General features: G+C 46.2%; 1 protein-coding gene across 1 annotated transcript; it reads left to right on the forward strand.

Moving 5' to 3' along the window:
• Positions 1-407: 407 nt before the first annotated feature.
• Positions 408-25688, forward strand: LOC143145052 (uncharacterized). Its single transcript, XM_076308070.1, has 19 exons — positions 408-431; positions 10890-10950; positions 12119-12236; positions 13405-13892; positions 15207-15461; positions 16043-16368; positions 16760-16887; positions 18957-19083; positions 20212-20363; positions 20861-21059; positions 21244-21396; positions 23393-23686; positions 23853-23994; positions 24073-24227; positions 24313-24502; positions 24604-24757; positions 24827-24950; positions 25024-25172; positions 25374-25688. Exons 2-19 carry the CDS (start codon positions 10898-10900, stop codon positions 25560-25562), a joined length of 3396 nt encoding a protein of 1131 aa, XP_076164185.1. The 5' UTR covers positions 408-431; positions 10890-10897; the 3' UTR covers positions 25563-25688.
• Positions 25689-26828: the final 1140 nt, after the last annotated feature.

Genomic DNA, 26828 nt, shown 5'->3' on the forward strand with positions numbered 1-26828 from the left:
GACAATCGGAGAACATCTTTGTCCGATAAAAATTGCTCTTGAGAATATTCTTTTACCGTCGAAGGGAACGCCGAATGTCGAAAACTCGTAGATAAAGAGACGCGCCTGGCACCGGGGAGATTAAACGTGACGGTAGATCGAAACGCGAGACAATAGAATGCAAGATCTACGTGTTCGATGAAGATCGAGTTTGCTCACGGCCGAAGGAATGAATCGAAACGTTGCTCGATTGTTCTGCTCGCCGATGCATCCTCCGTTTCATGACGGATATCTAAAATGAAAATCCATTCGAGACGAGAAGCTCGTTCGAGTCCGGCGTTGACGACGTTGGGTCAACAGATCGACGACGTGACCGCGTGCTCTGCTCGTTTCTGGAACCGTTGAGGAGACATCGAGAAGATCGAGAATTGGCCATCGGCTTTGGAAAAATCGTAAGTCTCTTTCTTTCGTTTGACAATCGATCGTTTCAGAAATTTGCATCTAAATGGAACTTAACCGACTCCTTTTCACGATCACTTTAAATTTGTATCAAAGTAGACGTTTTCCTTTCTCTTCCGTTGGGTCTCGTATCTCGATCGAGCGTGCGAAATATTGATAAAAGATTACGTCCCGCTTACAATGTACGCGAATATTGGCCATATCGTAAAGAATCTATACAGCACACCGTTTATTGGGTGTCCCGCGAAGAAAGATTCCTTCGGGTATTTCGTGTATTTGAAAGGGAAAATCCCTCGGATCGATAGGTCGTTGCGTTACATCTTCCGTACTTTGATTTTCAAAATCACTACGATTGTTCGATAACCGGGATATTATCGAAAATCCAGAGTTACTCGCGTAACAGAGCGCAGAGATTTCGAAATTGCTTGTCGGTAATATTTCGAATGTACACCGAAAGAGGATAATTATAAATCGTAAAAGGGTCGCGGGCGTTAAATCGATTCGCTCTAGAACCGAATCAGCCCGTTTCTGCTTTTAACGAGCAATTTTATATGTAACGTAACGATAAAACGAATCGAATATAAGTGGATTAATAATACTGCGTTTGGTAGTAACGGCAACTTCGAGCTGTTCGATGTATCGGTAAATGTATCAAACATGGAAAACATTTGAGCGATAAATATGTATTACACAAATATAAACGTCATCGATCGTTAAAGGTAATTGTATACGTATATTGAATATTTGCTACGTTTTGGTGCAAGCTTTTTTCATCCAAAAGTATGTACAAGAAATTAAATGCGAGCGTAAAATGAAACGCGAGCATAAAAATAGAATTAGGGTAGAATTTAAATTCGTATTATTTAGAGACGGAATAATTAAAAAAGCAACATACGAGTCCGGAATTCATATATCAAATTTCTACCGTAAGCTGGGTAACATTAAAGGATTTGATACGAGAAAATATGTCGTTAAGGAAAAAAAAGTTGAGCAAAGTTTCTCACTCGACGATTAGAAGTTACATTTATCGTATACGTATGTACAAAATTGAAATAAACGTGTATTTTTATATTTTTTACGATGTCGATTGCGATAAAAAAATGGTGTTCGTTTCTCCCAAAGTCGTTTCGATTCGCTTAAATTTGTTCTTCAGTTTATTTCGATAGTAACCGTCCGCTTGAACGCCGACCGAGAAAAGGAGAAAGAAAATTTTTCCTCCGAACAAATTTTAACGCGCACCGTTGGCAAGCTTCGGACAATAAAGTGTCGTTAATGCGAATGTGTTGGTTAATATCCGGCGATGGTTCGGATAGGAGATAAATTTGTACATAGCTGCGAACGTCGAAAGAGAAGCTCGTCGAGAATCAAATCGCGACCTCGTTTCTATTTCGATTTCTCCGTTTACTCGGTAGAATTTCATTAAAGCCATATTGTGTCCGTAATTGCCGGAAAAAGTTTTTCTTCTCGATCGTGTAGCACGAAACTCGAAGCTTCGAGGGGGTGAAAATTAAGGCCAGGATCCGAAAATTAGAATCAAAGTTTTATTTTCCAAGCAGTCGTCTCGGTCGCCAAAAATTATTTTCATTATCGCGTACGAAACACGTCTCTATTGTATCTGGCACAATATCCTACCGATTAATTAATTCGTGAGCTTTGATATCGAGTAGAGTTTGCATTGTACGATAATTTCTGGTATTCTAACTCAACGCGAACAACGTTTCACCCAATGCAGAAGTTAAACAATATCGAGGGAAAGAGCGACAATTTCCGAGTACGCTCCTTCGATGAACAAAATTTGAAATCTACGTACAATCTCTTCTTTCTAATTCGAACAGATATCTTCGATGCGCAATGCAAGTGCTTCGAATATTTTTTACTCGTGTAATAAATTTCGAATGTACTCCATTGGGTTTCGATATCGTTCGTGGAATAAGATTTATGATTCCATTGCTAGTTGAAACAACAGCAACGTAAAAGGGACAACGTTCTCGAAGACGCCCCAATTTAACATCAATTTACGTAACAGTAACGATTGAATTGAAAACCGCGAAAAATCGCCGATTTTTACGCTTCGAGCAAGCGAAGCACGACTACAAAGGATATCGACAATTATGTCACTTACAAGCCGTTCTCGCAAAATTACGCAACGATCCTTGTCTCGTATCATATTCTGAATATTGGGGGCGCGGAACGTCAAGACCTTCCATGTCACAGTTTTCAGGAATGTAATCAAACGGAATGACGAGAACGTCTGGCGCAAGATCGGCGACAACGAGCCGATATAAGTGATCAGGATGACGAGGTAACTTTTCACGATTTTTCTTCCTTACAAAGGGCTTTCGATCGAGTCTTCGAAATTAAAAAACACGTGCGCGGTTCTACGTTTGATATTCGATTCGAGATGGAAACGCGGTGGAAAACTATTAACAAGCTCAAAGAGAATCGAAACCGTTCCAAGTTGAATCCTCTGACAACGAATAAATAGGTTCGAAGCTTCGCTCGCGAAAAGAAAATGCGTTTAATTATTTTCCTTTTCGCAATGCCGTTGTTTTTAACCGTGTCGCGTTTGCAACGTGTCTGCTATGCATCGTCGTTTCGTCGCTTGGGAGTTGCTTCGAAACTTCGGGACGCTTCGAAAAAATGGTGGTCGAGCAGGCTGAAAGGTTACGCGACGTAATGTGGACTGCATTATAAAACGGTGCGGTCAGATATCGGTGAAGAGATATTACGGTCTTTTCGGGGGATGCTTCCTTTTCTCGAGGTCGATCAAATGTATCGGACCTTTCGGAGCTTTTTCACGTCGTCCGGTTGAACCACGAATGCATTCAATGGCCGATCGACGATAGACCTTCTATCTTTCTCCTTGAACGATCTTCCAACGGGAGAATGGGCTTCGCCTTTCGGTCGACGGTGTTGTCGCGGTGAAATAAATCTTTGCTACTCGACTGACTTCGGCTACGGCATCGTAACACTTCTAAACGCGATCTTTTCTTCGCTCACGATTGATCCTAAACGACTCGAACTGCTGTCGATGGTAACATCGACACGAGGCGTGATTTTCTATTGTAATTTTTTATCATTGCGCACCAGCGAAGTTAAGACGTTCAAATATATAAATTTTTCTGAAAGTGAGCGACCAAATGTTGTAAATTAATATTCTCCTCGGTTAGAAGACGAAACGTTTCTCTCTCCAGTTACAAAGTGGTACATAGGAGTATATATGTACGCACTCGTACTTGTTTCTACTATCGTATATCATATTTTACTTAATCTTCCGCCTCGTATCGTATAGAACTTTGCTACAGCGAAGTTTCATTATTATTATTATTGTTGTTATTATTATCGTTACATTTCTACCGCCCTCGTAGCGACCGGTTCGTATTACAAGTTGTACCTTTTTAATTAAATTAATTACAATTTAACGGGAAGAGTTCCGTAGCAGGCTCGATGAAATGCCTCGAAACGAGGGATCGGTTGAAACGTTTGACGAATTCCTCTTTACAGCACGGATAGGGTGGCTCGCTTCCTCTGTTTTTGTCCTCGGTTACTTTTCAAGTTCTTTGTCGCTCAAAGGAAAACGAAAAAACAAAGGATTCCCCGTGGGTTTCTTTTGCGATAGGCGTCGAGATTGAAGAATGAGACTCTCTGAAAAAAAAAAAAAAAAAAATGAATACAGTCCTAAGAGTCTGTATAAGAATCGAATCGGATCGCGTCAAAGGATTTCATCGAAGAAAAGAGGCATTCCTGTACACGTCGCCTTCGATATTATGTTTCGCACGTTTTTCCAGTCTTTCGACTTTAATTCGAGGAGTGGCGTTTGGTAAATCAGAATTTGATAAGAGAATCGATAAATCGAACGCGAAAGACGAACACTTCGTAGCGTTCGGAAATTGTAAATGTAAGTACGTTACGTATCACAAGAGTCTTCCTTCGGACGCGCGTAAACGGATGACAGGTTTTCTCGGTAGGAAAGATTCTCGTGGTAAATGCTCGCTAAAATTTCCTTGACGTAAATGGCGTGCGTTGATCGAGGTGAGCGTGTTCGAGCTGTCGTCTTGCGTGTCACTCAACGACATCCTTCGTCTTTTTCGGTAGAAAACGTTACAGGGTGTATGAATAGAAGCATAAAGCTCGGTCGTTAAACCGTGGATAAAAAGACGTATAGGGAATTGATTGTGTGGAAGTTACGGTCTACGGGGATGGCTTCGACGTTGGCGGTAATGTTCTGGTGAAAGATTTTCTTATAGCTTTTTGTTTCATCGAAGAGAGTAGAGCTCGCAAAGACGGGTACGCGAGACATCGGAGCGAGTTCTTTACGAAGGAAGTCGATACGCGTTGCCATCGACAGGGTTTTCGGACTCGAAATTGAACTCGAAGTAAGAGAGCGACGCGAGATCGGAACGAACTCACCGAGGCGGGGATTTTCGAACGAAAGGGAGGATAGAATTTATTCGAGAAAAGCAAGGACAAACCCGACGGTGAAAAACAATTTGTTTGCGTTTCTTTACCCGTTGACGATGTTCGATCCGCGATTGAAAATAGTCCATCGGGAAGCGTAACTCGGTCCACGTGTCACGATATCCACGCATGGCCGATCGCGAACCGTCAAATAAATATGAAAGTTGTAGCCTGATTTATGGCCCTGGAATTTTTTCCTTGATTTATGATCCTACGGGAGGTCGTGTCACCGGTGGCGCGAGGTTTATTTGCTATCTGCTCGGAACGGCGCTCCTCCCCGATGAAATTGTCAATCACGGGACAGGTTTGCGTTTTGCCCGGATTTATTTACTTTTCCTTCTTTTGTTCGAACGATTCGACGCGATCGAACGATGTCAGGTTTATTTGTTCCCGCAGCGGGAACAATTTTCGACGCAGCATCCAGAACGGTGCTAGATTAGGCATTGTTAAGTAGCTTGATTACCGTTCCGCGAACCATTGTCGAGAATCTCGATCGGTGCTCTCGACAATGCCTGACACAGCTATCGGGGCGAAACGTCGGCAACTGTTCTTCGAGCAAATAAACTTCCAAGGACCGTTGATAGGGAACAGCTACGGAGGGGAGTTCCGGACGATCCTTCGTTCCCTCTTACGCGTGTTGAGAATATTAACCGAATTACCACTTATCGTACTTTTCAGGGGGGAAAGAATCGTTACCGAACGGTAAACACTTGTATAGAATTACTATTTGTTGGGAAAACGGTCGTGAGCGTATACGTTCGCGATTTTGTTAGTTTCGTTCGTACCTGCACCGCTTACTTCGAAAATCCGTAACGTCGACCGTTACCAATTAAGCTTCCCGAGTTGTTCGTTTTTCGCGAGCATCTCGGTGGTCGATAGGATTCTCGGTCGTTTCGTGCCACGGCCGTCCATTGTAGTTTCTCGAATACCAGCGAGGCTTCGAGGATTTACAGGATCTGCCGGTACACCGTTGCGTGGCTTTATATACATCGTGGACGGATTCTCGGAGAGTGGCCCACAGGGGAGTGGCGGGAGAGGTGGATTTGTGTTCGCAAAGAGCGGAAAACCGAGCGAAAAATGGATGGGAAAAATGGAGAAACTCTCCGGACTCGAAGCGAGCGACGACGGATAAAATCGAAGGAAAAGGATCCCTGGTTCGCTCTCGATACGCTCTATACTATATGCCTAATCGCATGCAAATCGCGAACGTACCACCGTTCGTATGCAGATACCATCGGTACTCGAGTCCGACGGAGTCCGCTCGCTGATACGAACGGGTAAACAAGTCGGCGAGTAAACGAAAAGAACGGAGAACGGAGGAATCGGCCAAGTCGAGCGAGGATTTACGAATAAATAATCTCGAACGTCTTGATCCGAGCCGAAAAGCTTGCTGTGAGCCGACGCGGTTCGTTGAAAAATTGGGACGAGTCGAACCCCGTTACATCGGGCATTTTTCGAAATGCGTTCTTACGATCGCGGAACGTTTCGTTTGGGAAGCGTGTTTAATTAAAAGGAAGATGGATATTTGCCATCGGGGGCAACTCGCGGATCGATTATTTAAACGTTGAACTTACGGAGAGGCAAACACGAAAATTATACAGAGGTCGAGAGGAATATAACATCGAAAGTGGAAGATTCGCTCGCTGGACACGTACAGGCTTTACCGTCTGAAACTACTCGGGGAGACGAGAGACTCCTGTTTCCACGGCCGAGGATTTTATTGCTCGTTTATTAAAATTTGTACGAGATCGGGTTAATTGTTGGACCGTCGATCGATCCACTCGATGTTGTACATTTCAACGCGACTGCCAACCGAATGTTCAACAGGTACACGTGTTTTACCTTTCCTATCTGCCGTAATATCCATTTATGCGTTACAATCGAATCGCGATCTGTTCGTTGCTCGAACGATTTCGTCGCGATTGTTTACTTCTTTTCTCGCTCGTTCTCTTTATTTTCGAAATTCGTTCTTAAAACGCACAAAAATTCGAAGACGCTTCCGTTTACGGGGACAATCTTTACGGAGTCTGGAAACTTTGCGCGTTTGGTTAAAAAAATTCGTCAATTATCGGAAAAGGAGACTTCGAAGCGTCTTTTGGAAACGGTCTGTCTCTCGATGGTTCCGTTTGGCATCGCGCGCGTTCCTGCGGTCGGTGTTCGTCGCTCGTTCCGAGACTTCGAACCTCGGTACTTAGATATTGCCAGCGATTCTCCGCGATCCGTTACACGAACGGAGGAAATTGCGTTTCCGAGATACGAAGGGTCTTCGAAGTCGCATACCCGAAGTTCCGAACTCGCGGATAAATAAACGAGCGTCCGCGTTGCGGGAATTTTAACGGAACTTTGCACCTTCGATTCGTATATCGTAGATTTTTCGAGGATTATTTTCGCAAGGATGCGCGTTCAACGATTGACCTGGATTCGATTAGTTCGCATCGACGTCGCCACGGTAAACGAGAGGAGAGGAGAGGAGAGGAGAGAAGCTACGCGAAATCCGGCACCTTCGCGATCGTCGACGCATTTTCCGATCCATCGATATTTACTTCGAGTCCTGTCGATCGATGCACACCGCAGCGACGAGAGACGCGATCGACCGGATACGAAGTTTCGCTAGTCGCCCCTAATCCGAAAACTGTTCCACCGATGGGACTTTGATAATCCAAGTTCGACGAGTTGACAATTCCGCGTTGTTTCCCGGCGTATGATAGAGCGCGAGATGCCAGCGTACCGACAACGCTCCAACGATCCGTGAATCCGTCACAGGAATTAATTCCGTTCTATAGTTATCCGAACTTCGAGAGCAACCTTTTCACTCTCTGATACCGTCGTGTTCGGATTGCGCGTCGCGACTCGCTTTTTTCGTTGAACAAAAATTAGAAACGGGACAAATTCTATTCGAACGATAAACGAACAGAACGCGCACCGTGTAGCGACTCGTTCGCAACGTTTGTTCGATTTGAGAGTCACGAAATTGAAGTCTAAACAGAAACGGTTAATGGAACACCTCCTCCGAACAAGTAGATCGATCAACGCGCAGCCTGCCCGACTAACGCGTCCGATTCTACTCGGACAGTCCGAAATCTTCGCGCGACTCGATTCCTATTTGCGAGAACGATTAAGAGCAACGTCGACTTTTGAATACCGATCGACCGGCCAATTTTTCGATCGAGAGTATTTTACGGTCAGTTTTCGACTTCCAAAAGGGTTGGACGATGACACGTGTCACTGTTCTTCGCGTTGTACTAAAGGTACTTGGAAGTTTTCGTTACTTTTACGAAGATGACACAAATACGTTTTCTATCGTCCCGCGCGAGCTACCGAACTTCTACTCGAGGAATCGCTAAGAAAACTTTCACAAATTTGCATCCACGAGCCAATCGTATCGTACCGCTATTCGGACTCGTTTAACGTTACGAAAGAGAAACATATTTTACGGGAATCGAAGGTTCCGTCTTCGAAATCTGGTTTCTCGGGCTGGCCGAGGAATTTCACTTTGTCGCGGTATTATTGTCTTTCGCGAAAGGTCGCTTCGGCTCGTTGATATTACCTTTCCCTTTATCATTGAAATTCGCCCCTGCGTAATTTGCTTTTTTCTCATTGCACGGCCGGGACCGCGCCCCACCGTTTTCATTCGGGGTTCGAAGAATTATTAGAACTCGATATCGCAGCCTCGGTCGTCGTTCGCGGTCGGCCGAGCGAAATTTACATTTTTCTCCAACGAGATCTTTCGAGAAAAGCGTCGTTCCGCCGCCGGCCAGACCACCCTCGTATTAATCGAGTTTGCGAAAGTCTTTGCGCAACACTCGGCAACAATATTAAATTGATTCAATTTGCGTGGTACCGTGGCTTCCCATTGGCGAAGAAACGCCCGCCCGAGAGTAATTTCGAAGCGAGTCGGTACCTCCCCTCGAGTTCTCGCTCGCGATTCCTCCCACCGATACGAGCAAGTGCGAACAGGCTTTACGCTTTACGCGTTGGAATCGATCGAATTTTCGATTCCTTTTTTCCCAATACCGCAGATTTTCAATCGGGCGAAATTTTCATTACGAAGTATCGGAGTCTTGCACCGGGATATTGTCACGGTCGTGTTGTATCGTCTTTACCATCTACGTATTATTCGTACGATGAAAACCCTAATTAAAGTCCAAAAGCGCACTCTTTTATCCAATTTGGAACAGTAGCGTTGCTACTATCGCGACGTGGAACAAGATATTGTCCTATTTACGGTCCGCTAATTGGATTTGCGTTTATTCGATAGCGATCTTAAAGGAAAACTTTAAAACAAAACTCAGTTCTCGGTACAGTTTCCTTTTCTCCTTTACTCGATATCTCGAAGTCGAAGCGAGTGGGCACTAATATCGTAAATCGTCGGTTCTTCAACGGGCCAATCGTAATTACTTCGATTGGACAATTACGACTTCCGCTCCACGTTTTACTGTAATTGCCGTTAAAAGTGTAAAATTACACCGACGAATGTAGATGTTAATTTTCAGTAATAATTGGCCTTCGAAAGCAGAGCTTATTCCCGTGTTTACATATCAATGACCGGCTTTTAGCGTTGATTGGCCTTATTGTTTCTAACGCGGATGCTGCGACGAGTCGCGTAACGCTGTATCATCGGAACGATACTTAAAACATTTCCAACGATCGTGACGTTTTTATGTATTCTCGGGTCCGGGAGTTATTTTTGTCCATCCGTTCGAAAGTTTTTTTACATTCCCAGTTCTATGGAACTCCGAGAACCTTATGCATATATCGTCGTAAATTGTCGTACGGTCTCTACGGCAGAATATCTCGCGCGTAAAAAGGTTCGCGAGTCACGGAACAAAGTGGCTGGATAATAAAAAGTGCCGGCTGAATCACGGCCCCGAGATCCTTTCTTTAATTCGCGCAGCCCTGCTGACGAATTGGAAGCTGAAATTGCTTCGGTAGCAGGTTGAGCGTAGACGGCACGCTTCTCGAGATCTTACGAAGTTAATGTAACGAATCGTCGCAATTTGCCACGTACCAACAGATGTTTCGTTTCGTTTCGTTCTACGATCTTCTTTTTCCCGCAAAATATTCGACGAATTTTGTTTCCTTTATCGTCGAACGAAACGGAGCACTGGTTTCCGAAACGCGAACGCGCAACTAAACTGGGTGCTCGGCTAAAAATCGGCTCCGTCTTTAATCGAGCGCGGAATGGAAAAATTGCGGTCGCTCGGACAAGCTAGGACCAAACGAGTACACGAATATGCCGCGTATTTAAAACGGAAGTGTTACAGAGAGGCGCGGAGTGCTTTTGTCGAGAGCACGGGGGTGGGTTCCGGCACATCGATCCCCCGGGTGCAGTCTGGTAGGGCCAACCCTCGTGGAAGGGTGCACGCCGATGAGATAGCAGGAAATTGAATAGTGCTTCCACTTGATAGCGAGGCGAAGTGGCGCTGTCACTATGCGCGAGCCATCTGTTTGGTTAAACGGCACGGACTCTGTCGTAACACGCGAACGACTTTGCCTTTCGTTCGATTTTTACTTCTTTTTAACGTAATCGCGTAAACACCTATGGACCTTTCCATCGCCGCAATAGCCAGGATCTTTTTTCCTTTTTTTTTTTTTCATGGTTTTCCGTATCGGTACACTTTAACGCGTATCAGTTTTTATCATCACGAGACACGTTCGCTACGATCGAGCGACACGATCGTACTTTGGACTTTTCAGAAGCTTACTCTTTTACCGTATTTAAATTCGAATTCTTTGCTCGCGACGCGCGGCGTTCGGTCGACGGCATAGCACTTTAAAACACGGCAAGGCAATTGAAAACGTACCGCGCGTAATTACGCGGTATAATTAACTTCTTTAGAGGGCCGGGTGTTTACCTATCCATTCGTACGTGAAATTATTTTATCGGCCCGTTTTAACGCGCATTTTTCCGCCTCGATAACGTTGAACGTTATAACGTTAAAGTGGTTCACGTACTTGCCAATTTAACCAAGGATTTTTATTATCGATTGCAGAGATTAAAATGTCCGGAACGGAAGCTCATGGCGGTGATACAAGTCCCACGCGTCAGCCAAGGTAATTAAAAAGTAATCCTTTTCAATTTAGTCAACGTCGAGGGTTCTTTAAAAGTTGCGCGAGATCCTTTCGCGGCGGTTTATTTTGCAATTTTCGTAAAACGTGTACCCGTTTCATCGCGCGGTAACTTTTCAGAACTCGATCGTTCTTAATCCGTTTACCTTTCGTATCGGGCTCGGTCCTTTTTTCATCCATTTGTGTTTAGTAATTGGGAATTCCGTGTGAACGCAGCGGGATATTTAATCGCGGCGAAGTTGCGGGTTTCTCGTTTCAGTTTTACGTACACTAATCGCGATAACGAGATCGTCGGACCGGTAGCTGTACGCTGGAGTAACGAATACAACGATGCTGGCTACGACATCGCGGTGTACTTTGCAAGAATCACCGGTTTTGTTTCAGAAATGTTGAAAAACTTTTCGCAGATTGGGAAACGTTGCGTAACTTGGGTACGCGTTGCGATTAATCGGAGAACGCGAAGCTAAACTTTTCCACAATAATTCGACTTGGATAGCGTACGCGACGAGAAAACGTGGATCCGATTTCAAGAGTAGGTGGATTTTGGTCGACTGTAAAGTCGGCTGTAAATCGTGTCGCGTGCACGTGTCGCGATAACGCGAGACGAAACTCGAATAGAACTTGTCAGAAATTTATAAACCAGCGACCATCGAAATAACGTTCGTACGTGGAGAAAATCGAGTAAAACTTTTGCCTTCGTCGTTAAATACGCGTTACAATGGAAATAAAAATGTATTTACCCTTCGATCCTGTAACACGTTGCGCGCATTAATGAAGTTTCCATTTTGTTGAAATTTATTCGAGAGTCGATTTTGCGGACGATATCGATCGATATCCATTCGACCGGTAATTATCCGGGACTCGAAGTTTATATAATTCCGTTCTCGTGTACGAATGGGTGCGGTGAGTCTATATAAAGGAAGTCTACCTCGTGAAAGGGCACACGCTGAATTAATCCCTCTAATTAGCGAACGTAATTCCTCAAAGACGCAAGGACGTTAAGTAATTGTCATTGTATCGTTGAGAATCGATAAGAACTCGGAGCGAGAAGAAGCTTTCAGAGAACGAAGCGTCGTCGCGATTTATTTGAAAAGTTAACGTCTCGTTACGTTCGTTCGCTGTCGGACAATATATTTTTTCCTGGGAATTTCAGACAAAGTAGAATTCACAGCGTCGGGTTACCGGCCCGTACGTCCCTGCTTCCGGAACCCCCGCCTACGGGAAGCGATGCTCCACCACCGATACCACGTCGCCATTCCGCCGCACCCGCTGTAAGTAAATTACAAACCGTTTCGTTTATTTATTTATTTATTTATTTAACGAACCACCTACTCGAGCGGAGAATCTTTCGAAGTTTTCGAGCGACCCAGGATACGAAACATCAGCAGATAGACGCGTTCGTCTCTCGATGAAATTGAAAATCGTAAATCGACGTTCCAATCGAATCGTTAATCGTAGTTTCCATTTCTTTGTCCTTTCTTATTTCTTCGTAACCGGTATCTTTCATCGTTATCGAAAGCGCTGCTTGTTCCGTAATCGAATCGAACAAACGACAGCGCAGAATCGTTAAAAGAGACGCGAGATTGAACCGACAAAGATTCGAGAGACAGGAGAGGGGAATCTTAACACCTCCGGTAACGATGCCGCTCGACGCTGAAAGTAGTTCTCTATGGAGAAGTTTCGGTCGTAGGGCCGGTATCGGGACAGGTCGCGTAACTTCCCGGTAAAATGCGGCCCAACTCGCCATCTAAATCACGAGAGACTAAAGCCGGCGGTTAGCGGCACCCCGACACTTTACGAATTAACAACGGGAGAGCGAAAAGCGATGGCGTAATCTCAGCCGGCGGGCGAACCTCGTTCCAAGTGCTCGCATTAAATCGAGCAGAAGCAACCGAGCAACGAGACACACTCGATTCGGTGCTTCCTAGACCACGTCCATCCGTTGCTCGAACACGTCTCGCGTAATTAGCGGACAAACGACGGTTTCATGGATCGAGAGCCGTACCTGGAGTCGGTTTTCGTTGCACCGCGGACGAGTACCTCGATCTTCTCGGGTCGAGTTTCGCGATTCATTTTCCAGCTTCCAAATTTTCTACATTTTTACTCGGGTTCGTGAAACGATCGTTTCTCTTTCTCGATCTCGTTTCTGCTGGTTGAATCTTTTTTAAACGGTACCGAGCGCCACTTCGGGGCCTAACGCTGTTTCGTTTACCGCTTTTGCTATCCTCCGCGCCCCTAAGGAGTTACCAGTAGGGACGGGATCAAGTTCGTTCGTATCCAGTATGTACAAGTAGATATCCGATCGGTAAAAAGTACGATAAAGGTTCGAAGCTGGTCGAACAGGATTCGATTCGACTCGAAAATGTCGGTTTTGCTCTTGGAAGTAGTTGTGTCCGCTTAGCAGGTGAAAACGAACGCGGATCGTTGTCGATCCCACAGGTAGCACCGCCACCGATACCCTTACGGCCACCGGCGATTCCGAAGCGAAGGAAAAACGAGAAACCGATACCTCTGCCGATATCAACGAGGCAGGAGAGTCAACCGAATCGACGGAAGTCCAGCGATCCGTCGCTTCTCTCCTCGTCGATGCTTTCGGCCTCTTGGAATCACGACAACGAGAAGCTGATCGATCTCGGCCCGTGTCGAACTCAAGACGAACGAACCGCTCGCGAGTATTCCTCGAGCTTCCCGAGTAAGGAGGAAACCAACCAGGAGACCGATTTCGTGGCGGACTTCGATAAGGCGAACTTCGAGGAGGACCGCAAGCTCGGGCAGAAGTCGAGCTTCGAGGAGCTGCAGAAGGCTTCCCGCGATCTCGAGAAGAGGCTGCACGAGAGGATCGTCAAGAGCGCCGAGTCGAAGTTCAAAGATCATCAGGCTGGAAGAGATTCACGGCAGAGACAGGGGGGGAATGTCCAAAACGGCAGGTGAGAGCCAATTGACGATTCCCTGGTAAATCGATTTATAGCGCGCCGATATTCGATACTTTCTTCTTTCTTGGTACAAGCAACGTAAATAGTAAATCGCGTAAATCGCGTCGCGGAGAAAATAACGTTCCTCGTGGCACGATTCGATACAAGCGACATCGCGAAACGTCTCGTTCGATCGCTCTACGGTTTTCGAAATATCTTTGCGCGACGAAGCTTCTCTTCCAATGAAATTTTCTTCGCCGTTTACGGCGCGTAATACCGTTTCGCGTCGTCGGAGATTGCGTTACGAGACCATTGCCAGTATGTTGCGGCTCCTTTGTAGAGACACAGGGGTATTTAGTTTGGAATTTTTCTCGCGAAAATTCTGCAAACGGTTAAGAAAGGAGAAGAGAAGAAAAGCTTTCTCTTCGAAGATTATTTTTGAAATCCTTTACGGATAAGATTCTGTGCATTCGAGCGTGTCCCGATGCAAGTCGCGAGCGTGTTCGAGCTTCGACTCGATTACGCTTACGACTAGGTTGTTAAACGAACCGTAAGCTTCGTCTCTATCTCGATGTTCGAGTAGACGTTTCGTTGAAGTGGCCTGGCGTCCTCGTAACCGGCAACCTACCTTAATTCTCCACTTGCTCGCGATCTATGTACGTGCGTTTTAGTATACGGCGAAGAAAGCTCGGAGATAATAGCATCTTCCGCGCCGTTGACGTTGCGAGTTACTTGCTTCGAATTACCAACCGCGAACGTTTTCTTATCAATTTGGAAAGAAGCGCGACCGACTCGACGGTACATCGATTTATTTCGCGTCGATCGAAGCGACGGAGCGGAAAGAAAATCGAGACCCTTGCAAGTCCGAGGGAAATAAGAGGAAAAATTTTACGTACAAATTACGTTCAATTAACGTTTCGAGCGTACCACGGCGCGCTCGACATTCTTCTCATTTCCGCAGCAATAATTCAGCCGTGTAATATTCCAAGAAAATGGAATAGTTACAACGGTGTTTCGTTATTACCGACGTTACACCGTCCCTCTATTTTGCATGCAAGACACGAGACGAAACCGAGCCAAGGATATTGTGTAACCGCTGCGGAAACATTGCAGCTTAAAAAGGTTGCGAAAGTAAAATATCCGTTGCAATTTCGCCTCGAGAACGCGTCTTCCGCGGTACTTTTTCCAACGAATCGTGCAACGCGGCAAGTTACAGGGTTAATTCGATCAGAGCCTCTCCGTGTGCTCTCCGCGTGCTCTCCGCGTGCTCTCCGCGTTCGAACTTTTTTTTTTTTATCTCTCGTTACGACACTTGCCCTTGTTCGACAGGCTTCGGTCGTCGAAGCTGGGAAAAGAGAGCGAGCCGGAGGGCCGCGAGGAGGCTGCCGACGGAAAGACTCGGGAAAAATTAGCTCCGTCGAGACGGGAGCCTCTGGAGGAGGACGAGACCAAGTTCGCGGCGCTGTTGAGATCGCGTCGCGAGGCAGAGAAGAGATGCAAGTTCGAGGAGCTTCAGGCAGCCTCGAAAAAACTCGAGAGACGTCTGCACGAGGAGGACGACAATCTACGCGCGATTAAAGAAGAGCGGCCAGCCACCAGGTAGACGGTTATTTAATAGGTCGAGTACACTCTCGATGCGAGGGCAGACCGCTCAAAGTGATCAACGATTACCACCTAAAATGCACGGCTACTTTTTTAGCCGATGGCGATTGTAAACAGGGGCGATGATTTTAGCCATTTCTGTAGTTTCCGCGAACATCGTTTTATCGAGCGTTACACACCAATCGTAAACGACGGAAACCAGGCTCTTTACGATCGAAATTTCGTAATCGAACAGATATTTCGGTGTTCTCGGGTCGGATTCGATCGAGTGATCGGGTCAAGAAAATCTATCCGAGCTCTTTAATTTGCGACACGAAGCTGAGACAACTTTCTCGAAATTATGCAAGCCTCGCGAATACTTATCGGACGAGAAAGAACAAAAATCGCGATATAGTAACACTGAACTTTCCGTAATTTAGAAATATTGAACATTTTCCAAAGTACATTATCGTATATTCGATTACCGTCGATGAATTTCCATTGTTACGAACGACAAATCTGTACCGCAATTGATCAAAAACTAGGTACGAAGATTTACAAAGAGCCTCGCAGGATCTCGAGAGACGTCTGCATGCCGATCAAAGATCGTTGGAGACTACGCTTCGCGGCAAATACGAGGCAGAGATGGACAGAGCCAGAAGTATTCTACAGCACAATCTTCGGAAAGAGAGGAACTGCACCGAGAAACTGGAGAAACTGCCGAAGGCTACGCAGACGAATCTTCCACCGCCTCTGAGCGCCATTTCTCAGAGTCCAGTACCGAAGCCCATCAGCGTTAGACAGGACAGCAACGTCTCCTCGGACAGTTTTAGCCAGACCAGCTCGCCCAGTTACACCAGCAAGACAATGGAAGCTCCCCTTCTGCCCCATAAACACGGCAAGGTTCCAGGTAAACATCTACAACGACCTTATCGCGTTCGCATTTCCAAAATCTTTTACCGAATCTGTAACACGCAGCGCGGTTACGGCACAAGTCTGCGGATCGATTTGCAACGCGTAGAACGGAGATTAAATATTTCGTGAAAAATTGGCACGTCGGAGTTTCGATAAATCATTTTCGCGACGCGTTCCATTCTGCGAACCAATTTTCCTCCGGTGCTCCATAGGAATTCGAGTGCTCGTTCGTTACAAAAAGTCAGACGCGAGAATCAACGCGACGCGAACTTCTCGTTCGTTCGTAGATATTCTTCGCCGTTCGTTTCTCGTGCCCACGGTGACGATTAAATTCGTTTAATTTTACGCGTGAAAATAAAAAAATTACTCTTCGGTTAAATTTCTAGACAGAGCGTTGGTCTCCGAGCCGGACAGCTCGTCGGGCAGAACTATAATAAAATCGACCAGTACCCCGGCCAGTCTGCAGGCCATCGTCAGGGTTCACGGTGGCAACAACGGCTCTTTGCATCACAAGGTGAGTCCGCGAGATGACAATTTTAATACACGGGCCGCGTTATACGTATCGTGATTACGGTACGTGCAATTTCGAGCGTATCGGCGAGGCGCGAGGCGCGATGCGAGGCTCGTTCGTAGGTCGATGGAGCGAAACACCGTTCGTACGGTCGCGGGATGTCGATCGTCGATTCGTTCGAAATCGCTGGGAACGTAACCCCGCAGCTTTACGTAACTCGTAGACGCGATACGTTTGTACTTGTACGAATTAAAGGTCGAACGATTCCCGAAGGCTCGCGTGCTCGACCGAGCGAAAACAATTTCAGAGGTCAGCATCGATTGCAAAGCTTGTTGACACGTCCCGGCAAACCAGAAACGATCGAATTCGACGAAGCTTCCGTTTCGTTCGCGATGTACCGTGACGATATCGCGGATCGCGATAAACCGTGATAACGGTGACGATCACCGTGGCGAGCATCAAAATTATATTTCAGTTTGTATACAAAGACGAAGCAATCGCTACGCGACCGTACCTTCGTTGGTGTTCATAAAAAATGAAAAAATGTTAAAACCACTGCGATTTTCGCACGGGTTTGCATTACACGTACGCGTTTCGAGGAACGTGCACGCGACGAACTCGCCATCGTCGCGCAACGGACAGGTGTAATATCACGGAACACGCAGAGTCGGTCGAACGAATGTGCAACACCGATTCTCCGCGAATCGATAATACGTGTCACTTAGTCGTTTCGTTTAACCAATTGGGGAAGCGCGCGCGTGTTCCGAGTTACGCGCTCAATATCGCGAAAACCGGGGCCCTTATCGAGTACGGCACCGATATAATTTCACGGGAATGCTCTCGCTATTGACGCTAAAATCAGACCGCGACAATCAACGCGACCGTAACGCGAAATCTCGATCAGGCGCGGCCGGATGTAACGGTTATTTCCTCTTGTCGGTTTAATTGCTTTACTTTTTACGTCTCTTCGATTACCCGGCATTATTGGAAACGACCCTCCCACGCGATTTTACGAATGCCCGTTGCCTCGGCTACGAGAATGCGCAATGAAAAAAGTTGTACACTCGAGGCGCGAGAAATATCAAATTACACGTCCGCCTAACAACGTCCGATTCTACTTCGAGTGTACGACTTACCTTCATTCGCGAAACGAAAAGAAAATAATGGTAAATTAAATTCTTGGCTTCCCGTTTTACACTATTGTTCGCGTAAACGTGTTTTCGAAAGGTTTCGACATCAGAGTCGATCGAGTTTCGAACGATATTGTAGGAAAAGTCTGGACGACACGTTCTCGACGCTACGAATCGAAATTTCGTGAAAATCGAGCGACCCTGTTTGGCGCGGTAACGCAACCGCGATGCCGTATCGATGCTGAAATTTCGTAGGGAATGGTCCGTCGGCAAACCAAAGAGACGTAATTTGTCCTTTGGTAACGCGAGCCAATCGCGAGGAAATTATAATCGGTATCGACGCTCCTGACGGGGTGAATCGAGCGATACGTACGAACACGCGCATCGGAGGTGCGTTCGCCGCTCAAATATGGAATCTGTCGCGATCTAGTACACGCGACCGACATCGAGGACCAATATTTGCGTCAATTCGCGCACTCGTTACACAAAGGCGGGAGATTATGAAAACGGGATCACCGGGGTTCCTGCAAGAGTACCCTGCCGAGGGTCTATTTCGCGTGAAAATAAAGTACGTTTATCTATTCGTAATAGCGATCCAAAGGACGGGAAACACACAACGTGTACTACCACTACCGACTTATCGTTTAATCAACAAAGGGAGTACTCGATTATCTCCGGTTTAAAAACTCGAAAGAAGGTTTCTATCATCGTCGATTGGTTTCACACGGACAAAGTCGTTGCTTCGTTACCTATTACTACAAATAATTTGTAACCGAGAACGGATCGGTCGATCGGTTTGCCAGCTCGAAATTCGAACCCGTATAATCGTTGAGCCATCGAGGTCGTCGACGATTCCTTTTCTCCGTAAGCCTCGTAATCCGTAATATCGTTTCCCCTCCACCCCCAGAAAATTTCTAATTATTCGATCGAAACTTTCCGCAGATCATCAGGGACATGACCAGCAGCCATTACGTGACCACCGGAAGGCTTCGCTTCAGATTCGTGCAGGTGTTTTTCAACGCTGTCGCGCTTTTGATTATCGCCGGAGGCTTGGCCGCGTATTTCAAATGTAAGTGTACAAATCCATCGGTCCGATCGCCGCAGAACGTGTTTACGCACGATCCTTCGCCAAGTCGATGCAACGATTTTTCAACGAAGGTGTACGCGAGCGAAACTTTGTACGGTCCAGCTCGCGGAATAAGTCTCTCGTCGGCGACAAACCTAAATGATCGCGACGTTAGGCGATGCGATGCACCGAGCACGTAGAACGAGGAGCTTTGTGGTACCGAAAGATCAATAGAGCTCCCGGTTCCCGTGTGCTACTTGCTTTCAAACATCAACACCGACTTCGCTGGACGCGCTTTGACTCCGTTTCTATTGCCAATACAGTGATGCTTGATTAGCTTTTCTGTCGAATTAACGAGACTCTTTATCGTTGTCTGCAACCGCCGTTTCGAATACGAAACATGGGATCGTATTCGAACGATGGGAAATATTGGAAATTTCGTAGCGTTTGCTAATTCCTTTCTTTTGGAGACAAAAAGAATTTAGAACGATTGAAAAATTTTTAATAGGAACAAAAGAAAAGTACTTGTTAGCTTTAGAAACGTAACGAGTCTTTCCGGACGCACGGCGTAGTAATAAACAATGACTCGAGCATTGGCGTTGCGCGTTGTTTTGCATCGTCGCGTCGACGAGAGAGACGCGGTAGAAAAAGCGAAAACAGGCCGTGCACGATGAAAAGTGCAAAAGAAGGCGAGAGATCGATTTCATTCGCGAGAATAGCTAGGAATGTTTCGACAAAATGTCGAGCAATATTGTCATCTTGAACGATATTAAGCGATCGGTAACAGCGAAAATGTTCAATGCCAGCGAATAATCCACATTCGACGCTGACCCGTGGAGTATTTGGATAATCTGTGGACTAACTCTCGGACCACAACGTGTGCCCATGTCGCATAGTTGCACGGTAATTTATAGTACGTATAACGAGGCCACAGTCACGGCTAGACCAGAAATCGGCGACGAGACATTTTCCAGGTTGTCGTTGCGTTGCTTCGTTGCGCGATATCTCCAGGTTCGAACCAACGTTTAACGTTCAACAGAGCGAAAATCGACACGTTTTGTTCGTAAAAACTCTTTAAGACGATATCCGTTAAACGATTGTACTCGAAACAAAATTGTACGTTTCGAACAGCCTATCCCGAGACCGTGATACGTTTGGAGAATAAGACGATCTACGGTAACACGATCGCGTTGACGGAACAGCCATTGGCAATGATCGAAGAGAAGAATCCAGCACCGGGAGTATGTCTGCCCATAATAGTCACCTTCTGCCAGTACCACAAGGTAAGCTTTCTCACGGCCGATCGTAGACTATGTTTCCCGCTCGATGCGTTACTTTCCTCAAAGTTATTCCCCGATAAGCTTGCGAGGAATTCGTGTACGAGATTCTCGGTATTCGTCCGGGGACATTCCGTGTTCGTCGACACCGGGGTCGCACGTTTGTCGTATTTAATCCATCGAGATTCGAGGATTCGCGAGTATCGTTTTTACGATCTTGAGTTTACGATTTCGACGATTTCGAGATCGAAATACGCGATAAGAGTTTCCATTGCGCAACGACACAATTTTTTCGAGACCTCGTCGGATAATCGAAGGATCTCTTAATCGCGATTATTGGTTCGGGTCGAAGGGTTCCGAACGATCGTCCGAACTACTCGAGAAAGTAATTATTTTCCTCTCCGATTCTGATCCGCGACACGCGACGATCGATGTTGAATATTCAGCGTTTTAATTAAACTTCAGACGCATTTACGTGTGCCGTTCGTTGTCGGTCCCGACAGATTCCGTATAATTTCACCCTCTTCCCGAATTACATGGGCAATTTCGGGCAGCGCGACGCCCAGCACGAGCTCGAGCTTTACGACTCGGTGATCGACGTCAGATGCTACGAATTGGCGGCTCTCTTCCTGTGCAGCGTTTTTGTCCCGAAATGCGGATCTCGGGGACATTTTGTGCGACCCTGCCGCAGTCTCTGTTTCCGTAAGTAATCCGATTTTCGATCGAGCAACCTTCGACGCGAGAAAATATTCCAAAAGAATTTGGAATTTGGCGTGCAACGGCCACGAAAATTTCATTGCTACGAAAATGATTGCACAGCCATCGTAAACCGGGATCGTTTAGACAGCCGGTGCACTGTACTTTGCAAACGTTAACCTTTCCCCAGAGACCAAGAGACGCTGCGGGTTCTTCTTGGACGTGTTCGGTCTGACGCTGCCGAATTATCTGGAGTGCGAGCTGTTCCCGGAGAATTCCAATCCGGACGAATGCGTGGGACACCAGGAAGTACTGGAGGCAGCTAGAAGAGCCGAAAAACCCGGTAAGCGGTGCAAAACTACTCTCGATTCGACGACCGTTACCAACTACTCCTCCAATCTTACGAACGTTGTACGTCTTTCAAAAGCTATTGTTCCCTCTTGGAAGAAATTTTCTTCCGTCACCAATGACTGCCTAGATACACGAATAAACGTACGCGAACGATTTCGAGGGGACAACGAACCACCAATCGTTTCGAGAAACGTTGCTTTCGAACGATGACGTCGAACTTAAACGACTGCTAGGAGACCCGAATCGGTCGTTATGGACGCGCGATCGGTTCGAATCGGGCCAAGTTTTTTATCCGTTCGGTCACGGGCGCTTCGTAATTTTCGTTCAAGGCCTCGGCAGCCATTTATCCGGTTCCTTTGGTGGGGATAAGCCCGCTGGATAAAGCCCGGGCATTTGATAAAGAGGTGGATAATCGTGGGATTAAAATAATCTCGCCGGGACAGCCGGACGACGGCTAGAGTACACGCGGCTCGCGATCAAATTCACGGAAGACAGTAGCCAGGATCTCCTTCTTTCTCTCGCCGTTTGATATTCCGTTTCCGGTGTAAGAATCGAGAAAAGCCTCGTGTATCGTCGAAACAATTGCTACTTCCATCGCGGAAGAAACGCAACGAACATTACGAATATAAAAACAAGCGACTACGAGCCAAAATTTGCGTACCCTTTACGAGCCTAGGGCTCGTCGAGTATGGATCCCTGTAACGTTTATGGGGATTTTGGGTACAAGGGGACACGTGGCGCGACACGTGATCCACGCGAGTCGAAGGGTGTAGCGCGAGAAGTCGAGCGAGGCTCAGCCATCGTCGAGAGCCGTAAACTCGGAAAATATTTCTAAATTACGGAATAATTTAATTTCAAACGAGGGAAGTAAAATCGATCCGGCGAAAAACCGACCGCCACGAAAATTCGGGCAAACAAAAGATAACCAAGGTGTTGAAAACGATCTACCAACGCCTCGATTCGAGGAACAATGGGGACCGGAAATATTTATGTCGGTTCGCCGCTCGTCTTTTGTTTTATTGCGCTACCAACGCCTCCGTCGGATGTACCGATGCGCAAATGCACCGAAGCGAACGGGACTAATTGCCGACTAACGTTCCAAACCGATATCCATTGTTTGCCCTTCGATCGCCGTTTACGACTCTTTTGTTCCGTTCGTTTGTTCGCGCCTCGTAACGGAATACCCACCATTGTTGACCGTCTCCTGCCCCAGGAACTCGTACGTCGATCCTCGGGATCGTTTCAAGGCGTACTAATACCGGTTTCTTAATTGTCTTAGCCCCGTGCATTGTTTTCGAAGTTGTTTCGGTTAACCGGGTTAAGGACGCGCACGTATAGACACCTTCGCGCCGCTTCGAACACCGACTGGGACACGACTTTTCCAAATTATTTGCGATGCTCTCCCTTCGGTGGTAAAGGTCGATTCCAGTCGGAGTTACATATATCGGATTAAACGATCGATGGTCCGGTATACTCGATCCGTGATCGACGAATCGAACATTGCCACTAGAGAAAGAACAGAAGACATCGATCTCACCGGTGCGGATATATCGATTCGGCATCGTTCGTTCGTAATAGCGATTAATTAAGATTAAATTGCCCATTGATTGCAGAATCACTTGGACAGTGCTGGTCCGATGAAACTAGATTTAAGATAACGGCCGTCTAGAAACAGTTAAAGTACGATTTTAAAAGTCAAACGTTATTGTCGCCCACGAACACGATAGATCAATTATCGAAATCGGAATCAAAGGTACAACGACTACATTTGGATTACGGTGTATCTACGTTTTCACGTTTCTCCGTTACATTTTTCGTTTTTCGCGCTTTTTCTCTTTCGTAACGATCCTCGCGTTCCATTCGTTTGCGCGTGAGTTTGGACGAACGCGTATAGTATTGCATTTCCGTCGACCGTAATCCAGTATACGAAAAAAAAAAGGAAGAAAGTATCTCACCGTTACCTGTTCCTTCGCAAACGCGTTTCACAGTATGCACCAGTGGATTTCAATGCGACGGCACCAGATGCATTCCGGTCGACTGGCGATGCGACGGTCACTTGGACTGTGCCGATCGCAGCGACGAGATTGGATGCGGCGAATGCAGTTCCTCTTCATCGCCGACCGTGTCCGTTTTCAGCACAAAGATCATGAAGAAACCCATCCTGGCGAAGAACACCGTCTCGAAATCGCCGTTGCACTGCGGCGAGAGGAGATGCATGTCCGCCACTCACATCTGCGACGGTGTCATGGACTGTCCTTGGGGCCAGGACGAACGTTACTGCTGTAAGCAGAATATTAATGTGGAAACGTTGTTTGTCCCTTAAAAGGTTTGATCTTACTCAAGCGTTGAAATCAGATTATATTCTTCTCAGCTTTTTTTTTTATCTTTAGCCTTCGCTCTCCTCTCCCGCGTTCACTGTCTCACGTTTCGTACGAATTATCGTTGCAGTGAAGCTCAGTCAAAGAAACGGTGACGTCGGCGAGGGAAGATTGGAAGTTTACCACGCGGAAATGGGCAAGTTCATGCCGGCCTGCATCTCGCATTGGGAACCGGACTCGGCGAAAACGATTTGCTCCATGCTTGGATACACGTAAGAGTATCTCCGAAAACGGATACTCGATAAGGTGTCGTCGAAGCTCCTTGACCTTGGACTCTGTAACCGTTTCAGGGTGGCGCTTTCGTCCAGGTTGATGGTGCAGGACGTCAACGTCACCCAAAGGGACACCACCAAGAGTCCAAAAATGAATCTTCTGAAGGAATTCCAGGAATGCATCACGGATCAGGAGATTTATCCCAAGGTCGAGCTAACGTGTTCGGAATACGGTAACTCGTTCGATACGACATTGTACGCTAGCGATACGGAACATCGGTTCCCGATTAACGAGTTATCGCGACATCGATTGCGCAGCTTGTGGTCGAAGGAAGACGGTGTACGGGAATTCGATGGTGAAGACCAGGATCGTGGGTGGCGTGGAATCGGCACCCGGCGATTGGCCATTCTTGGCAGCCCTTCTCGGCGGACCGGAACAGATTTTCTATTGCGCCGGAGTCCTGATCGCCGATCAGTGGGTTCTCACAGCCTCTCATTGCGTGGGAAAGTGAGTCGCATATTTTACCCTTAATTTACAACAACTTTTCTACCTCGTTTCTACGTTAATAAGGATAAGATACACGTCGATTGAACGTAATACTTCTTCAGTTACACCGACGTATCCGGATGGACGATACAGTTAGGTATTACCAGAAGACACTCTCACACTTATCTCGGACAGAAACTGAAGGTGAAGAGAGTGGTACCTCATCCGAATTATAATTTGGTCATCGCTCACGACAACGACGTGGCTCTGTTCCAGGTAGATAACGACGACGATCGCGTCCTATCGAATTCTATTGTTATAATTTTTTCTTTCGGTTCTTATCAGTTGGAAAAGCGAGTCCAGTTCCACGAACATCTGAGGCCAGTGTGCTTGCCAACGGCCGACACGCACCTCGTACCCGAGACTCTGTGCACCGTTATCGGTTGGGGCAAGAAAAACGACACCGATTGTACGTATCGGGAATTCGACTTTATTTAACGAAATACCGGATGTTTACGGTCTAAAAGGATCGGTTCTTCCAGCATCCGAATACGAACCAGCTGTGAACGAGGTACAGGTTCCGGTCTTGAACAGGGAGATTTGCAATTTGTGGCTCGCGTACAAAGAATTGAACGTCACCGATGGAATGATCTGTGCTGGTTATCCGGATGGGGGGAAGGACGCGTGTCAGGTAAATTTGTCAATCTGTTGCGTTGTCAGGGGCAACTTTTGCGCGATATCGCGGACAAATATTTGACACTGAACTTCCAAGGCCAAACGTTTGGCACTGAGCTTCGATGGTGAGATATTGGAGCTCGACCTTGCAAGGTTGAAGCTTTACGACCTTCGGCCTTAAGCAGTTAATCACTTTTATGCATGATTCGACCAACAGGGTGACTCCGGGGGTCCTTTGCTGTGTCAGGATGAACACGACAAGGAAAAGTGGTTCGTTGGTGGTATCGTTAGTTGGGGCATAAAGTGTGCTCACCCGAAATTACCCGGTGTTTACGCCTACGTGCCGAAATACGTACCGTGGATTCGTAACGAGATGGCTAAGTACTCTGGCGTAGGTATGGGTTAATCGAAGAACGAAAATTATGATTCGGAGAATCTTCCGGTCACCATCTGGTAAGACGTATCCAAGTAATAGAACTTAAGACAATAACGTGCGCGCACTTCCTATTCGAGACGCTAAGATTTCTCGTTAAGAGTCATTATACGATACAATAATGCGGAGAGTGCGCCGTGTGCTGTCCCGAGACTATTAACGACTACACAGCTAGGTGGAACGATCATTGTTGTGTTCGTCGGTTTCTTTAAATCGCTGTACCCTCGTGAAACAGAAGGAATCTATTTTTAAGGTAGACTACGAGAGATCTTTGTCACGACACAAATTTTCGACTCAAACTTTTCCTACCTTTTACTTTCGCTCGATTCGGATAGTTGCGGAACTTTCATTTTCAACGAGAAAATGAATCTTTTACGCAGTTTACTACCCTTCTTACCGTAAATTCCCAACTCTTTCCAACAAGGCTGGTCTACTTGTTGCTAAAAATGTGATCAATTTATAGCGAGGTTAATTATCGTACTTATCGAAACGACTCAAAGGATACGAATACAAGCCGATCGATATGGAACGCTACAATAGAAGAACAATTATTGAGGAAACTATCTTTCTCTATTGCAATACAATAATAGTTTTACGCGCGTTACGATCTTAACTTCCTCGGTTCGGTTTCGTTTTCTAACTTATCGATTCATTTTTACACCACTTGGAATACTCGAAGTAAAAATTATTACAATCATTGGTTCGTAGCGATTGTAACCTACGTTGATCGACTTTGGAAATCGGTCTCTCGAGATAATAATAAGGAACTTAGGTACGTTCGAAAAAGCGAAGATGAAATAAGAGGAAACATATACAGAAACCGTTGCACGAACGTCGGGGCTGCAAGTCGGAGAGGAAACTTTCGACAACAGAGCCTTGATCGCCATTTTCTAAAAAGTCCACTTTCGCGAGCGCATCGGAAGAAACAATTGAAAAAAATTAAAAAATTACAAGCCAGGCGACTGGTGTAGTTTTGGTATCGTGATTAAATGCGAATAAAACAACTAAAAAGGATTTTGCGAACAAAACGAAAACTCCGCATGAGATGCGACAAAAAACATTTTGTATCGCGTCAGTTTTTTGAAGAGCTGCACACGCGCCACCAAGTGGTCGAAAATCACGATTTAATAGGGTGTGCGTTTACTATCCGTCGATAGTTGACTTTGAGACAATAATCGCGATCAACCGGTCCGTAAATATTTTCCCACGATTTTTCATTTTCGGCAGCAAATTGTGATT

The sequence above is a fragment of the Ptiloglossa arizonensis genome, chromosome 1 (genome assembly GCF_051014685.1).
Source record: "Ptiloglossa arizonensis isolate GNS036 chromosome 1, iyPtiAriz1_principal, whole genome shotgun sequence".
Classification (NCBI taxonomy): Eukaryota; Metazoa; Arthropoda; class Insecta; order Hymenoptera; family Colletidae; genus Ptiloglossa; species Ptiloglossa arizonensis.